This window comes from Myxocyprinus asiaticus, chromosome 29 (genome assembly GCF_019703515.2).
Source record: "Myxocyprinus asiaticus isolate MX2 ecotype Aquarium Trade chromosome 29, UBuf_Myxa_2, whole genome shotgun sequence".
Taxonomy (NCBI): Eukaryota; Metazoa; Chordata; class Actinopteri; order Cypriniformes; family Catostomidae; genus Myxocyprinus; species Myxocyprinus asiaticus.
In genome coordinates, this window is record NC_059372.1 from 19,187,021 (window position 1) to 19,205,321 (window position 18,301).

The 18,301-nt window shown below is 38.2% G+C and overlaps 1 protein-coding gene across 4 annotated transcripts; it reads left to right on the forward strand.

Annotated features, from left to right (window-relative positions):
* Positions 1-1,083: 1,083 nt before the first annotated feature.
* On the forward strand, positions 1,084-18,220 carry LOC127420602 (zinc finger protein Eos-like). 4 transcript variants are annotated; one of them, XM_051663023.1, is made up of 8 exons: positions 1,084-1,205; positions 3,803-3,857; positions 6,893-6,997; positions 7,331-7,636; positions 11,850-12,032; positions 12,895-13,047; positions 13,152-13,283; positions 13,649-18,220. In XM_051663023.1, exons 2-8 carry the CDS (start codon positions 3,818-3,820, stop codon positions 14,443-14,445), a joined length of 1,716 nt encoding a protein of 571 aa, XP_051518983.1. In that variant the 5' UTR covers positions 1,084-1,205; positions 3,803-3,817; the 3' UTR covers positions 14,446-18,220. The 4 variants fall into 4 exon arrangements, with proteins under 4 accessions (XP_051518983.1, XP_051518985.1, XP_051518986.1 ...); XM_051663025.1 differs by having other exon boundaries at positions 11,865-12,032; XM_051663024.1 differs by lacking the exon at positions 1,084-1,205 and adding an exon at positions 3,108-3,522.
* The last annotated feature ends 81 nt before the right edge of the window (positions 18,221-18,301 follow it).

An 18,301-nucleotide genomic window follows, 5' to 3' on the forward strand; every position in this document is an offset into this window, starting at 1 on the left:
TTTCACTTGTTTTGACTATAAAAACTCTGCCAGTACAGTAAGACAAAATACACATGTTAAAAATACATTCTCTGAAAAACCTAAATATCTTGTGCAGTGTTGTTTCTAAAACCAGATAAATCCAACTAATCTTGTTTTAAGGATTTTTAGATATTTTTACAGGAAAACAATACAAAAATTATTAATTATTAATATAAAGATAAAGATATTATTTTGCCCTAATATCAAAAGTCTTTCTAGAAAAAAAGAAATTATGATACAACGTGAATTTTCTTGATAAAAAAAATATGATTGTGCCTGGTTACTTGCATGTAAAATGGCTAGAAATAGCATTTTAGTTTAGCGTAAATCTGACAATTTACACAAGGTTTATTTCTATTTCTTCTGCTCCAAACTTACTTCAAACTTACTTCTCTGTCTGCTCATATGAATGTAACACATCATAAGAAAGTGTTTCACCGCTGTTTAAATGCACTTTGGATCGCATCATTTATATGTATAAATGTTTTCCATCTGAAACGACTAAATATTAAATGAAACAAATGACAATAAAATGCAAAGTAATCTCTTCAGTAATCAAAATACTTTTTTAACTGTATTCTAATTACCAATGATTTAAACTGTAACTGTAGTGGAATACAGTTACTTATATTTTGTATTTTAAATACGTAATCCCGTTACATGTATTCCGTTACTCCCCAACCCTGCTCATATAATACAATTTAAAAAATAATAGCAACATAAATATTCCACTATTATCAGAACATTATTACTACTATGCCATCCTTGTTCGGGTCAAGACAATGTTCAGCAAATTCCCATTTAAACAGACAAATATTAACTGTCTATTTATAGTTTAGCCATTAGATGTTGCCTAAAATAAGTGTTATAATGTGAGGTAAACAAGAATAAAAAAATTAAGAAAAATAAAAATCATCAGGCTTTTGAATGAAATTTAAGACGTTTCTAGTTTTGCACTTTTTTATTTCCGTACATGTACGAGTAGGATCGATGCATTCGATAATCCCTGTTGATCATGGATTTGAGAGTCAGCTTTCGGTTATAGGTTATTCGGGCCTGTATCCCGGCATAGGCCCGGAAGTTGTTTTGGGCTGTCAGGTAAAAAATCCCTGAGATGCTGCCTTCGCTAGAGAAAAGAAACGGCGATTCTGCTGTATAAAAATTGCCACCACATCGATCGTCAGGTGAGAAAAATACTCACCGTACAAAACCAATACATGTTGTTCACGGAAAGTGACATTAGGTCAAGTAACTGCTCGGATCGGGAGGGTTTACACGGCCAGACAGCATCTACCGAGTGCTGGGTGCCATAGCAACGCCAGCGGGCTCTCAGGAAACATAATTCCGCTTTAGTTTGTCACGTCTAAATATCGACCGTATTTCAAGTTCGGAGGTAGCCGATCGGATTACGTTGAGAGCAACGTTAGTTCTTTCGTTTGTGAATGAATTTAGCGATGTCATGGCCTTACTGTGAGCTGTCACGTTTCGTTAGCTGGTTAGCAGCAGTGGCTAGCTTGTGTGACTGACATGATTGACATGATTCTGTGTGCTGTCAGTCCTCTGCAGCAATTATGCTGTTTTACCGATGCTGTGTGTAAAGTTAATGAAAATACGAGGGCTTGTACACGATCATGTTCTCCCTTTCAGTAATTGTGCTTTGTTTTGATTGCAGACAGACAGTGGCTGTTTTATTATTGCGTTAATTAGACTCACTGACAGCAGTCTGTATTATTGGGATCTGTATATTGCCTCTTGTCGGCCCACAAGTACATCTGCTGTGTTCGTTTTCTGTCTCATATATTACAAAGAGGTGTCTTAAATATCTGAATACCTGTTTGTTATTACAACTAATGTTATAGATATTATGCTATAAAATCTGGAATATGACAGTAGCTAAAAATAATTCATATGTATTCCGTATATTTTCCCAATATAATATCACCCTATACCTGCTCTTAAATGTCTGAAGGCCTATAAATTATTAGAAAGAATATTATAGATATTGTATCATAAGATCTGGGATAGGACAATAGTTTACAAACTATATAAACTTTTTTAAAGCATTTTCAAGCGATTTTATCTCTCTGCTCAATATGTCATCCTATGCATGCCCTTGTTCATCCAATAATGAAAATTCTCTCATCATTTACTCACCCTCATGCCATCCTAGATGTGTATGACTTACTTTCTTCTGCAGAACACAAATTAAAATTACACATTTTAGAAGAGTATCTCAGTTCTGTTGGTCCATACAATGCAAGTGAATTGTGGCCAGAACTTTGAAGGTCCAAAAAGCATATAAAGGCAGCACAAAATTAATCCATACGACTCCAGGGGTTAAATCCATATCTTCAGAAGTGATATAAGTGTGGGTGAGAAACAGATCAATATTTAAGTCCTTTTTTACTGTAAATATCAAATTTCTTTTGTTTTTGGTGATTCGCAATCTTCGTGCATATTGCCACCTCCTGGGCAGGTAGGAGAATTTATAGTAAAAAAGGACTAAAATATTGATCTGTTTCTCACAGGTATCCGGTATCCTTTTAAATGTCTAAATGCCTATTTAATATTAGAACAAATATTATTGATATTATGCTATTAAAAACTGGGATAAGACAAATATTTATACACTGCAAAAAATATTTTTCTTAATTAGTATTTTTAATTTGTTTTCTAGGAAAATATCTAAATATTCTTAAAACAAGAAATATTTACTTGACAAGCAAAATTGCATAATATATTAAGTCTTATTTTCAGAGAAATCTCACAAATTTTAGTAAAATTTATGCTTAAGACAAGAAAAAAAATCTGCCAATGGTGTAAAAAAATTAACTTGTTTTCCCTTTGAATTGGCCCCATTGGCATCTAGTTTTTAAGCATAAACCTCACTAAATTTAGTTAGATTTCTCTGAAAACAAGACAAACTATATTATGCCATTTTGCTTGTCAAGTAAATTTATCTTGTTGTAAGAATGTTTAAATGTTTTTACTAGTGGAAAAAAAAGACAAAGACAAAAAAACTAATTAAGGAAATTATTTTTTGCAGTGTACGAATCCATATCTATTCTGGATTTGAAGTAATTAAAAATTAAGCAGTTTCTCTTTTTTCAACTCACTGCTCAATATAAAATCATCCCTGAAACTGTAGATGTTCATATCATATCTGTAAGTTCAGGTCAAATAGAGAGTTCACTATGATTTCAGGAAATTAAGCATTTACATTTTCCTGTGCTTACTAGCCTATTGTATTCTTAAGTAACATACAATCATGAAAGCTCCTGCCTTTGGCAGTGTGTACCAGCACATGTTCTGATAGGTCACAGAATAAGGGGAGGAGGCTTTTTAGCAGACTACTTCTCTCTTCCTTCCAAGACTAGAATTGTATAGAATGGACACTCAATTTAGCTGTTGAGCTAGAAATGAGATCTTGACCAGCGTGCATATCAATTATTCAGCTACTCAAACACTGCAACCACACAGGAAAGAGAGAATTAACAAACTGTGAGTGAACTAACAAGTGTTTTTATCACTTGAAATCAAATGAGTCAATCATAAAAAATAAAAAAAATCATTTTTTTTTGTTTTTTGTTATTTGAGTGCGTTTTAAGACTTTTTTGTTCCTTTTTCACTTTTTTACTTACTGTGCATTTTTTAAATGTACCAATGCACTGAAGACCTCTAAGAGATTTTATATTTATTATTAATGTTAGAATTTAGTGAGGATTTTTTGCTTTTCTGTAGAAATTCTGTAGCTTTTTTTCTTTAATATTTCTTGGTGCAGGCAGCTGGTGTGATAATGAATGCTGACGAATGCAATGGCCGTTCTTACATGTCAGGTAAGGTGCCTTTTGATGGTTTTATACCTTTTTCTTCCTATAGACTGTAAACATACATTTGAAGTCAGAAGTTTGTACGTAGGTTGAAGTCATTAAAACTCATTTTTTAACCACCCCACAGATTTCATATGAGCAAACTATAGTTTGGCAAGTCGTTTAGGACATCTACTTTGTGCATGACACAAGTAATTTTCCAGCAATTGTTTACAGACAGATTGTTTCACTTTTAACTGACTATATCACAGTTCCAGTGGGTCAGAAGTTTACATTCACTAAGTTAACTGTGCTTTAAGCAGCTTGGAAAATTCATTCTAAGCCATTAGGCAATTAGCCAATTAGCTTCTGTGATGAGGAGGAGTGCGTGACTGGGCTGTGAGGGTGCATGGCCGGCACTGAGTCAACTAATTAGCGGGAGAGAGAGAGAAAAGGGTGCTGGAGACGCCAATTTGGGAGAGAGAGAGAGACACACGCGGCCGCGCTGTGTTTATAATTGTTTTATGTTGTTTTAAGTTCAGTTACGTCATTCTAGTTATGTTGACTGTTCTGCCGGTTCCCGCCTCCTCCTTGCCCATCCTGAACCCGTTACAGCTTCTAATAGGCTAATTTGCTAATAGGAGTCAAATGGAGGTGTACCTGTGGATGAATTTTAAGGCCTACCTTCAAACTCAGTGCCTCTTTGTTTGAGACACAATCATAAAACAAAACATGGCAACAAAGAAAAAAATGAAATGACCCCTGTTCAAAAGTCTGCATACCCTTAGTTCTTAATACTGTGTATTTCCCCCTTTAGCATCAATGACAGTGTGCAGTCTTTTGTAATAATTGTCTATGAGGCCCTAGATTCTTGCAGGTGGTATAGCTGCCCATTCGTCTTGGCAAAATGCCTCCAGGTCATGCAAAGTCTTTGGTCGTCTTGCATGAACCACACGTTTGAGATCTTCCCAGAGTGGCTCGATGATATTAAGGTCAGGAGACTGTGATGGCCACTCCAGAACCTTCACCTTTTTCTGCTGTAACCACTGGAGGGTCAACTTGGCCTTGTGCTTAGGGTCATTGTCATGCTGGAAAATCCAAGAGTGTCCCATGCGCAGCTTTCGTGCAGAAGAATGCAAATTGTCTGCCAGTATTTTCAGATAACATGCTGCATTCATCTTGCCATCAATTTTCACAAGATTCCCTGTGCCTTTAGGGCTCACACACCCCCAAAACATCAGTGAACCACCACCATGCTTCACAGTGGGGATGGTATTCTTTTCACTATAGGCCTTGTTGACCCTTCTCCAAACATAGCGCTTATGGTTGTGATCATAAAGCTCTATGTTGGTCACGTCACTCCAAATTACAGTGTGCCAGAAGCTGTGAGGCGTGTCAAGGTATTGTCGGGCATATTGTAACCGGGCTTTTTTGTGGCATTGGCACAGTAAAGGCTTCTTTCTGGCAACGTGACCATGCAGCTAATTTTTGTTCAGGTATCATTGTATTGTGCTCCTTGAAACAACCACACCGTCTTTTTCCAGAGCAGCCTGTATTTCTCCTGAGGTTACCTGTGGGTTTTTCTTTGTATCCCGAACAATTCTTTTGGCAGTTGTGGCTGAAATCTTTCTTGGTCTACCTGACTTTGACTTGGTATCAAGAGATCCCTGAATTTTCCACTTCTTAATAAGTGATTGAACAGTACTGACTGGCATTTTCAAGGCTTTGGATATCTTTTTATATCCTTTTCCATCTTTATAAAGTTCCATTACCTTGTTACGCAGGTCTTTTGACAGTTCTTTTCTGCTCCCCGTGGATCAGTATCTAGCCTGCTCAGTGCATCCACGTGAGAGCTAACAAACTCATTGACTATTTATACACACACTAATTGCAATTTAAAAAGCCACAGGTGTGGGAAATTAACCTTTAATTGCCATTTAAACCTGTGTGTGTCACCTTGTGTGTCTGTAACAAGGTCAAACATTCAAGGGTATGTAAACTTTTGATTAGGGCCATTTGGGTGATTTCTGTTTTCATTATGATTTAAAAAGGAGCAAAATAACTAATAATAAATGGTTTCATATGATCACTATCCTTAAATAAAAGAGTTTTTTGCATGATCAGTCATATTTTCAAAATCAATGCCAAAATTTCACAATTTCTGCCAGGGTATGCAAACTTTTGAGCACTTTTGAGATCTTAATTTTTGGAGAAATGTCCTCTGGTCTGATGAAATAAATATTGATCTGTTTGGCCATAATGACCATCGTTATGTTTGGTGGAAAAAGCGTGAGGCTTGCAAGCCAAAGAACACCATCCCAACCGTGAAGCAGGGGGGTGGCAGCATCATGTTGTGGGGGTGCTTTGCTACAGGAGGGACTTGTGCGCTTCACAAAATAGATGGTATCATGAGGAAGGAAAATTATGTGGATAGTTTGAAGCAACATCTCAAGACATCAACCAGGAACTTAAATCTCGGTCGCAAATGGGTCTTCCAAATGGACAGGGACCCCAAGCATACCTTAAAGTTGTGGCAAAATGGCTTAAGGACAACAAAGTCAAGGTATTGGAGTGGCCATCACAAGCCCTGACCTCAGTCCGATAGAAAATTTGTGGGCAGAACTGAAAAAGCATGTGCGAGTAAGGAGGCCTACAGACCTGACTCAGTTACACCAGTTCTGTCTGGAGGAATGGGCCATAATTCCACCAGCTTATTGTGAGAAGCTTGTGGAAGGCTACCCAAAACATTTGACCCAAGTTAAACAATTTAAAGGCATGCTACCAAATACTAACAAAGTGTATGTAAACTTCTGACCCACTGGGAATGTGATGAAAGAAATAAAATCTGAAATAAATAATTCTCTATTATTACTACTATTATTCTAACATCTCACATTCTTAAAATAAAGTAGTTATCCTAACTGACCTAAGACAGGGAATGTTTTCTATGATTAAATGTCAGGAATTGTGAAAAACTGATTTTAAATGTATTTGGCTAAGGTGTATGTAAACTTCTGACTTCAACTGTATGTAGCTAAATACGAGTTCATTTAAATTTTCAGGCAGTGGAGATTCTTCAACGGAACGGGAGTTTTTTGCGGGGCTGAGAGGACCTACTTTGAGCACACCAAACAGTCAACAATCCTCCCCAAGCCACTCACTCAGTGGTCAGTATTTCTACATTAAACATGCTTTTATGTCCCACTTGTCTTGAATAATTGCTGCATCTGCTATTTATGGTGTATTTTATTTGTAATGTCACATATTCATATATATATATACACCAGAATTCAGGGTTCCCTCTGTCATGGAAAACGGAAATATCAGAGTTTTACCATTGTAACTTCCAGGCCCGGAAAATGCATGAAAATTTCTGTTGAGAATGAACCATTTTTTAATTATGCTCAGATCTAAAATATTTAAGTGATTGTAATTGTCATGGAAATTAATTGGTCAAAAAGTGTGGAAGCTTATAGTTGCTAATTTCTCTCCCTGACCAGCTAACTCCATCAAAGTGGAGCTCTACAGTGACGAGGAGGCAGGTGGTGCTCCGCTGGCAGAAAGAAGAGTCGGGGAGAAGGATGAAGGATGGAAGGATGAAAAGAGAGACATGGCAGAAGATGGGGGAGTGGAGATGGTTGGAGGCACACGAGGGCAGACTGGGAGTGGCTGCGGGGACATGGCCAGTCCTGAGCCAGCATCCCCAGGTCCCATTCGGCTGCCCAATGGCAAGCTTAAATGTGATATATGTGGGATGATCTGTATTGGACCCAATGTTCTGATGGTGCACAAACGTAGCCATACAGGTGAGTGTTTCTTTATTAGCAACTTTCACACAGCCTTTTTTTTCCACACAGTCAAAATGCCAGCACATCAGCTTCTGCAATTTGCCCTCATAAGAAGTTGCACCATTGTCAAAAATTTTCTTTGTTGATGCTATGAATGATCAAAAACAGAAGATTAATGGTTTGAGGTATGGTTGAGGACCACAGGTGCAACTACCCATTTACATTTTGCCATCCGAATACCCTCCTTGTGGTTGATTCAGCACCCCATTTGTGCGGCGCAGTGGCGTGCACCAACCTCAGCAGGGGCAGGGGCGGAAGGATAAAAAAAACTATTTTTATATACAGTTGTGCTCAAAAGTTTGCATACCTTTGGAGAATTGGTAATATATGTACCATTTTTAAAGAAAACATGAGTGAGCAGGCAAAACACATTGCTTTTATTTCTTATGGGATTCATATTCAACTTTAGGTTATAACAGAATGGCACAATCATAAAACAAAACATGGCAACAATGAAAAAAATGATACCCTTAGTTCTTAATACTGTGTATTGCCCCCTTCAGCATCAATGACAACGTGCAGTCTTTTGTAATATTTGTCTATGAGGCCCCAAATTCTTGCAGGTGTATAGCTGCCCATTCATCTTGGCAAAATGCCTCCAGGTCATGCAAAGTCTTTGGTCGTCTTGCATGAACCGCACGTTTGAGGTCTCCCCAGATTGTTCGATGATATTAAGTTCAGGAGACTGTGATGGCCACTCCAGAACCTTCACCTTTTTCTGCTGTAACCACTGGAGGGTCAACTTGGCCTTGTGTTTAGGGTCATTGTCATGCTGGCAAGTTCAAGAGCGTCCCATGCGCAGCTTTCGTGAAGAAGAATGCAAATTATCTGCCAGTATTTTCTGATAACATGCTGCATTCATCTTGCCATCAATTTTCACAAGATTCCCCGTGCCTTTAGAGCTCACACACCCCCAAAACATCAGTGAGCCACCACCATGCTTCACAGTGGGGATAGTATTCTTTTCACTATAGGCCTTGTTGACCCCTCTCCAAACATAGCGCTTATGGTTGTGACAATAAAGCTCTATTTTGGTCTCGTCACTCCAAATTACAGTGTGCCAGAAGCTGTGAGGCGTGTCAAGGTGTTGTCGGGCATATTGTAACTGGGCTTTTTTGTGGCATTAGTGCAGTAAAGGCTTCTTTCTGGCAACTTGACCATGCAGCTCATTTTTGTTCAGGTATCGTCGTATTGTGCTCCTCAAAACAACCACACCGTCTTTTTCCAGAGCAGCCTGTATTTCTCCTGATGTTACCTGTGGGTTTTTCTTTGTATCCCGAACAATTCTTCTGGCAGTTGTGGCTGAAATCTTTCTTGGTCTACCTGACTTTGGCTTGGTATCAAGAGATCCCCGAATTTTCCACTTCTTAATAAGTGATTGAACAGTACTGACTGGCATTTTCAAGGCTTTGGATATCTTTTTATATCCTTTTCCATCTTTATAAAGTTCCATTACCTTGTTACACAGGTCTTTTGACAGTTCTGCTCCCCATGGCTCAGTACATAGCCTGCTCAGTGCATCCACGTGAGAGCTAACAAACTCATTGACTATTTATACACAGACACTAATTGCAATTTAAAAAGCCACAGGTGTGGGAAATTAACCTTTAATTGCCATTTAAACCTGTGTGTGTCACCTTGTGTGTCTGTAACAAGGCCAAACATTCAAGGGTATGTAAACTTTTGATCAGGGCCATTTGGATGATTTCTGTCACCATTATGATTTAAAAAGGAGCCAAACAACTATGTGATGATGATAAATGGTTTCATATGATCACTATCCTTAAATAAAAAAGTTTTTTTTGCATGATCAGTCATATTTTCAAAATCAATGCCAGAATTTCACAATTTCTGCCAGGGTATGCAAACTTTTGAGCACAACTGTTTATATATATATATATATATATTATATATATATATATATATATATATATATATTTGATTTTACAGTTTATTTTATTATATACATATCTGAATTTTTCCATTATTTCCTTCATCACAAATAATAGCCTTTTCTGTTTTCTTTTTACAAAAAGTACCATGCTATTACAGTGTTTTTTATACAAGGCCCGTGGTAATCCCATGTTTTTGACACATGTCATATATGGTAAAACCATGGTATTTTTTGAAGTACCTTAGAGTACCATGAAAATATCATGAAATATAAATATATAATAATCATTCAGTATCATGGTATTACACTTGTAACACCACGGTGCTTCGCACTGCTAATCTTTTTCTTGTCTCATCACTCTTCTTTTCACTTTCTTTCATCTGTGCTCCCTCACTTCATCCTGTCATCTCTGCTGCTTTCACTCTGACCTCATCATCCCCTCTATAAAACTGACATAGTTTCTATAGTACTTCAAACAGCTCTTTCACTTTATGACAGTTTTCTACAAAAGACATATTGAATTTCATTCTACACTGAAAGTGACACGACCACTCCACTTATAATTAATAAACTGCACTGCAATACACTGCAAGTGTGCGTTGACAGAAATGTGGTAGCAATCGAGTATTATTTTTTGATGAACTTCCACTACAATACTGTTAGGGCTGAATGATAATGGTGAAAATGATAATCACGATTGTTTAGCTCAAAATTTTAATCACGATTATTCTGTCATTTTAGAACTAATTTTTTTTTATTACAGGGCAGCACAATTTGGACAAAATCTAAAAAAAATGTAATTAGATAGCAGCTCTAATGTTGAATAAGGTGTTGAAACTACAAACTAGTAAATGATTCCTTTTGACCAAAATTAAGTCATGTTTTGCCCACGCTTTACTGCAAATAGAAAGAAATTGAAGCCTTCACTTTTGGCAGAAAACTGAAGGAAGACGGTGTGTTGTTTCTGTTGACAACAGCTTTGTGCTTCTCCTTCTGTACTGTACATGGTGAAATACTCTCATCTACTCCTCGCTCCATAAAACCATGGTGCCATGGGGTTACTTAAACATTTTTTAGGAACTTGTAATAGCCAAACCTATTTGTATTTATGCAAACGTGCAACTGAAATAAATCACGCGTTAGCGACACACACAAACTGAATAGATCACAGCTGAGCTGTACAAAACGCACATAATCAGACCACGAGATGGAATTAATTTTATGTGTATCGAGCAAAGAACCACTCTGAGACCGCTGAAACACCGTATCATTAACTTCGTTTGTGTTTCAGAGTATGTGCAACTCTGCAGATCAGAGCAGCAGACACACGAGACATACGATACTTGTAAACATATGCAGCTACATATTTCAGAGCGTGTTCGAAAGTGAAACAGTGATTGGTTAGTGGCGAACTTCTGAAGAGTGCGTGAAGGGTCAGTTGTGTTAAAATAGACTTCGAAAGAGCTTGAGATTTGGTCTGTCATACGTAGACTCAGCCTATAATGATAATGAACAACAATTTGCAACTTTACCTGGCTGATAATTTCTGCTTGGTAGCTCATTAATATCGTGGAAGGTTATGCTTAATTAACCTTGAGAGGCAGAATCCATGATCGTGGTTAAAATATGATTAATTTTGCAGCCCTAAAAACTGTACATATAGTTGATATTTGATCTGAGCTGTTACTCGTCTAAGGCAATGCCACTTCGATGGTCTGGGGGGTGAATTCCTAACAGCATTTTTGCACTCTTGAAGGGCACTGCAGGGTGGGGATGCCACTCGAATGGTTGATCCAAACAAAAGTGAGAAAATTAATCCGTTCTTGAATTTATTATTACATTTTTATTACATTTATTACATTAAAATGTAATAATTTATTACATTTGATAGATGATTACATTTATTAATCATTTTCTTTATGAAAATTTCCCCCCTTTTTCTGCATGACCAAAAGAGCACCTTTTAGATTTGTTAATGAAATGGGCAGGGGTTTGCACCCCTGCTGCCCCCCTTCTGTGCACGCCACTGGTGCGGCGCATGATATCACCAAGTTTAAATTAAAATTTGGTGGTGAGGTGTCAGTGGCAGCAATACAAAAATAACATGGAAAGCCATTGCATGTGTGATGTGATTAAAAGGTAATACGGCACTTTTTACTGCAATTGAACGGGTTTCACGTGTGAAAGTAGCTAATGTCTCTTGACAAGATAATAATTTTGAAAATAACAGCTTGAAGATATGTGATGCTATTTTTTGGGCTGGTGGGAAACTGGTAGTCTTGGTCTCGGTAGGTGAGCGGCCATTCCAGTGTAACCAGTGTGGGGCCTCATTCACTCAGAAGGGCAACTTGCTGCGTCACATCAAGCTCCACTCAGGCGAGAAGCCCTTCAAATGTCCCTTTTGTAACTACGCCTGTCGTCGCCGCGACGCCTTGACAGGACACCTCCGCACCCACTCTGGTGAGCCTTCATTGGTCAAAAGTTTGTGAGAAGTACAGAGAAGGAAGGTGAGATGGAACTTTGTGGCTGGAAATAAATGGATGGAAAAGTGTGTGGGATGGAAAAAAGCCTTTTGATGTATCATAGACTGAGAACAGATTAATGTAGGCAAGGCCAATTAAACCTATTTCTTGTATAGTGTTGATTATTTGGCTGCCTAAAACTTCTGTAAACCTTCCTTTAAACTTGTTGCACTTCCAGAGATTGTGCAATGAGTTTGAATAAGACCTCATCAATCAGTTATGCAATTATGTTTTAGTCATAGATATTGCATTGATGATCAGACAACAAAATGATAACTCTGCAGCAGTCTAGTATGACATTTAGAATATTATGAAAACAGGATATCCTGCTTCTGTTATTGAATGATGTTGAAAAGCATTCACCTGTAGCACCTAAATCTGGCTGGTAAAAGTCGTATGAATATGAATGCAGATATTCAGAGAAATGGCTTTTTAGAGTAATGGATTTCTCTGAAATGATGCACATCTCACAATGGGCTGATGCGGTCTGCAGTTTTTCTTACTCTCTAAACGTCATAGATGAGCAGCATCTCATTACGTTTTTGGGGAAATTGTGACAAGGGAAATTCTGTGGTCTAATAACGAATTCTGCACTGGTTGTAATTACGGTATTCTTATGTAATTATAATTGGAAATGCTGCCTGTTTACAGTTCTTTTGACACATAATTTTACTAAGTAACACCTCATATTAGGTAAAGCATCAATATTGTCTTAGTAATGTTCATGTTTGCATAACACCAGCACAAGAGTGTGAAATGCATTTGCCACGGCTCAATATTCTCCCTCCTTGGTATTTCAGTGTCCTCCCCTACAGTTGGGAAGCACTACAAGTGCAGTTACTGTGGCCGCAGTTACAAGCAGCAGAGCACCCTGGAGGAGCACAGAGAGCGCTGCCACAGCTACCTACAGAGTCTGGATCACCAGCCTGCTCACAACACCCAATCTGCACACAGTAATAACACATACACACTAACACACTTTTCTGTTATAATCAGAATGCTGCTACAAGTGCATTGGTTGGTTTCTCATGCTGTTCTTCTATTATGTTGTGTTTAGGTGAAGAGGTTCATAATGTGGAGATGATGTCTGAACCCCTGATCCAGTCCTCCTCGGAGAAGATGACCTTCATTGATCGACTGGCCAACAGCATCACCAAGAGGAAGAGATCAACACCCCAGAAGTTCCTGGGTAGGCCCACTGTTTTGAATGACTGTATATACTGAATATAGATGAGTGTACACTCACTGAGCACTTTATTAGGAACACCTGTACATCTACTTATTCGTGCGATTATCTAATCAGCCAATCATGTGGCAGCAGTGCAGTGCATAAAATCAAGCAGATAAGGGTCAGGAGCTTCAGTTAATGTTTACATCAACCATCAGAATGGGGAAAAAATTTGATCTCAGTGATTTCGATCGTGGCATGATTGTTGGTGTGTGGGCTGGTTTGAGTATTGAGATACTGAGTTACAATTTCTCACAATAATTTTATACAAGTGGTCTGTCTCCTCCTCCCTATACTGATGATATTGATGCTTCTTGACTTTCTAGGTGAAAAGCACATGCGACTAAATATATCTGAAGCACCTTATGAACTCGATCCCAATCCTGATAAAGAAGGGGACATGTTGGTCTTGCACACTGAGAGTGATCCATCTGCTTTAGGGCATTTCCTCCGGGGGCCAAGAGGAGGCAGCAATGATGTGGATCCTCCCCGCTCCCTGCGAATGCCTCCCCACTCTGCCTGCCTATCAGAGTTTACCCCAGTCATCAGCTCTGTCTACCCCCATATAACCCCTCTAGGACAGCGCCTAAACTGTGCAGGGGGCATCTCAATGGGCCTGGCGGGGAGGGAGGCTGGAGAGGGTCATGAGGACACGCCCTCCAGCCGCAGTCGTGCTGCCTCACCGAGCAATGGTTACCAAGATTCTACAGACACTGAGAGCATGGCAGAGGAGCAGTGCGTCATCACCTCAGTGCCATCCGGAAACTTGAACCACCGCGGAGGGCACGAGCAGCACAGTCCTAGTCACGCCAAAGAAACAGACATGGACAGGGACAGGGAAAAAGGAGTCCTTGGGGGTTTACCAGGGCTGCCCACCAAGGTGAGCCCGCGCTCACCACCAGCAAGGGAAGTCATGCAGGTGGTGGATGGGGAAGGGCGGTCAGTGCGCTCCTTCCGCTGCGAGCACTGTCGCATTTTCTTCCTGGACCATGTCATGTTCACCATCCACATGGGCTGCCACGGCTTCCGCCAGCCCTTTGAGTGTAACATCTGCGGCCACCGCAGCCAGGACCGCTACGAGTTCTCCTCGCACATTGTCCGAGGGGAGCACCAGGTGGGCTGAGGAGGTCTTGTGGTGCAGTTTGAGATTTGGGAGAGATGTACAGAGAGCTGTATGCTGCTTTGAGATGGTGTCATGGCGTCTTTTTTGGTCTGCATCAGATTGGGTGCATGGCACATTAGCACTTGCTTTTAGTTAGGGGACATCAGCTTTTACTTTTGAAGAGTAATCGCCTAGGTACAACCGTAAAACACTCAACACAAATGCATCCTGTGTTTAAAGGATGTCAAGAGGGGGACTTATCCTCTGATTGCACTCCCATATCAAGTCATTCATTGCAAGATGCAGATGTTTTGCTTTAGAAGTGCCTTCCTTCTGTGGGGTTTATTTTTTATCAGTTAGTTAGGAAGAGATATTTGATGCTTGTATGGCAGGCATGAGATTAGATTAGATCTGATTAGTAGCGTTTACATAGAGTCTGCCTCTTTAACAGAGAAAGACATTTAATGAATTATAAGTCCAAAGTCTGGTGGACTGTTTTAACATGACAAAAATATGCCTAGGAGTATTCACACAATCTTTGTGCTCTTTTAGGATACCTCGATGGGACTGTTGAAATTAGGCGACTCAGGGAGAGAGGGAATCGAAAGCAAGCAGCTTGCATTGCAAAACTCTTTTAAGGCTGGAGGAAAGGGAGTATTGATATGTTAGCCATATAAGGAGCACAGACACATATTGCCTTAATAGTTGCTTTATATGAACCCTGTATGAGCTAGTTGTTGAATTGTACATGGTTTTAAATGCTGGAAGATTCAGTAGGTACAATGCAGACATTTGCATATTGCCTGAATGTGGGTAACTTCAAAACGAAGATGACATGGCACTCTTAGGTCAAATTGGATTGGTGATTAGGCTAAGGATTTTTATCATTTTATTTCTTTCTATATTGTTTTAAGTAACAAAATGAACTTGAAGCATTTTGCCTTAGTTTTTGAGTCTAAAACCTCCTATATATTATGTCCTAAAGAAGTCAAACCAGTTGGTTTCCTTGTGCCTCAGATTTTGATTTTCATTTCAGACTTTATCTAGACAGACCTCACTTACGTGGTGATGAGGAGTAACATTAAAAGATTTTTCCTATAAAATCTATTGAAGTTTTTTAATCGTTTTTGTAGTATGAAGTCCCCCCATCTATCCTCTGCCATTGACTTACGAATAATATGGCCTGGCTTCAAACATTAGTTAACTAATGAAGGATACTGTAGGCCACATTATATTTTTAGATGTTTAACACAGTAAAAAGCGGAGGGTGAAAAGGAACCTTAATTGCTCTGGTGCAGACCAAACACAGACCCATGTTGCATTCCGTGACTTTGATGTGTGAGACGGAGGGGTTGTTACCTCAAAGGAGGATTGCACTTTTTCTAATTCTGCTTAAATGTGTGTGTTTTGCTGGGGCTTTTGGGAGGGTTTCGGACAGGCGCTGAGGTACGTGGTGGGATGGGAATTTTATTACAAGGCTTTAGGGGAGCAGATTGTAATGAATGGTAACTGAGCTTTGAAACATATTCTTTTGTTTTCTGAAATTGCTCAATTGCACTGATTTCTGATAAAAATGCTATTTAGAGAACAAACAAGAAACAATTTGATACAAGAACACATTGGTTATATAGACCAGATGAGCATTGTGGTGTTTTTAAAAATTCTATAAAGGCTATTTTCCTAATAAAAAAGGGGTCACTGTCATTTAAGGATTCAGAACTGAAAAGTTTCCTTGTGTTGTAAAATTTGGTGCTTGGATGTTTGTGTGACTTCTGCCCTTGATATTGGGCTTGTATCCTGTACGCTTGTCCTGTGTGGTCATGTCCCATATGAGGTCCCGCATAAGGTACACTCAATCCCCACGAGTACGAACTGCTGCTTGATTTGAAGGAAAGGACTGACTTCTGTTATGTACCATCCTGCCAAGATATCGTGGCCTGTTTTATCGGTGGATCTCACTTGCACAAACTGAGATAATTCTGATATACAACTAAAGCACCAATGAATTCTGAAGAATCTCAAACACTTGTTTTGTTTGATTGCTTGTACATTTCTCATCTTTTATGTATCGTGGGTTAAGGTTAAAAGTACTTGGATGTGGTCAGCTTTTTCCAATACTTGCTAACGTGTAATCCACTGACACGGTACTGCATCTATCGGTTGCTTTTAAAATAGTCCTCTTAATATATTAGTATGCCTGGATTCAGTCGAGGGAAAGCCTGTGAAGAACAGTGTGAATGGATTGAAAACTAGAACAGAAGTGAGACCAAATCCAGTATTTGCGAAGGTTATTTGACTTTGCGCCCTTCATAGACTTTATTTACTTGAAGGTATGGCAAAAGAAAAAAAAAGCCCATATACAGTATGACACTTAATGCACTTAATGGTCAAAAAGAAATTATATGATAATTATACCTATATAATTATAAGTGTGTGAATGGGAAAGGTTGCGTGTGTACTCACTTTATTTGCTGGGGTTCTGCAACTGTTCTGCTTGTGAAATGCTACAGTAGCTGCAATTTCCCGTTTCCTCTAAACCAAACCTAGCTCTTTTTTTCTGCACCATTTCATATTTCTTATCCCTAAGGTGTGATGAACTCAATATTTTTAAATGAACTGTGAAGCAACCTTAACAAGCAGAAACTGAGAAAGAGAGACCTAGCATTTTTGGGGAGGCAGGGATCAAACTCTGTTATACTTGGGCTTTATCCCTGGGTTCAATGTTTTTAAATATTTTGTGAGAAAAATATGTATATAACAAAGAAAAACTATTTACCTCAAATTTGTTAAAATATAAAAGCTGCCTCATGTTCTAAAAAAAGGTGTGTTGGTTTCAAGAGGTATTGTTTATTTGATCTTGTTTTTAAGGAGTGTAACCCAACTTTAAGTTGAAGTAATTTTTCATGTCCAATAAAGTACTATTTGTTGTAATTTCTGTCCACTTAAAAATCTAAACACTTGTTCTCTAGTTTCCCTAATTCATGTCCAGGCTTGATGGTATTTTTGGCCTTTTATGTCTGGGAGGATGATAAATACCGTTATTAACAAGTTGATTCAGATTATTGTTAGTTGCCAAAAATGTCCATTTCACTTTTTTTTTCTCAACCATCAAGCTTTTAGATCAAATGTATACATGTATATGGAAAAGTGGATATTTTAGGTGATTTGCTCAAAATGTCTAGTTTTAGCTTTTTTAGTTAACATCTTGGTATTCAATGTAATCTCTCAATTAAGATTAGATTTTCTAATTGTACAACATTAGATAATGCTGTTTAAAATAGTTTTAGATATCATGTCACACTGCTTGACTTTTCATGTCAGCTACTGTACCTCTGCACTCTTTAAGGTTTATTTTCTTAATTCAGCCTGCTGGTTTCATAGTTGTGAATTAGGGTTACAACACTCTACAAATTTACTCTAAAGATAGTAAAACTGTCCAAACAAGCTTTTGATGGGATTCCAACAGTCCATGATGTTAATTAGAATATTTTCTTATTCCCAATATATTTCAGTAAATTTAAGACTTATGTCTTATATTAATTCCTGTTATATATTTGCTGTGAAGTAAAAGGGAATTACACTTTTTAAATGAAACCTAAGGTCTAATTCATATGACTTAAAACATTGATACATTATTGTCTAAACATACATGCACTGTGAAATAAATCCTAACAAAATGGTATGTGTACTATATATACACAAACAAGTATTTATATATACTGTAATAGTATGTATATATATATTTATATAATACTTATTTTTAAACACACCATTCTGTTAGGATGTGTTCCTCAATGTAAACTAAATACACCTCACTGTAAATCAAGACATTAAAGGACATATTGGGGTTTTTTTTCCCAGTGGATACAGATAAAAA

Coding starts and splice junctions, on each gene's coding strand:
- LOC127420602 (XM_051663023.1), top strand. CDS start 3,818: ATGAATGCTGACGAATGCAATGGCCGTTCTTACATGTCAG. Junction 12,033..12,894: donor ACACCTCCGCACCCACTCTG/GTGAGCCTTCAT, acceptor TTGGTATTTCAG/TGTCCTCCCCTACAGTTGGG. Junction 13,048..13,151: donor CAACACCCAATCTGCACACA/GTAATAACACAT, acceptor TGTTGTGTTTAG/GTGAAGAGGTTCATAATGTG.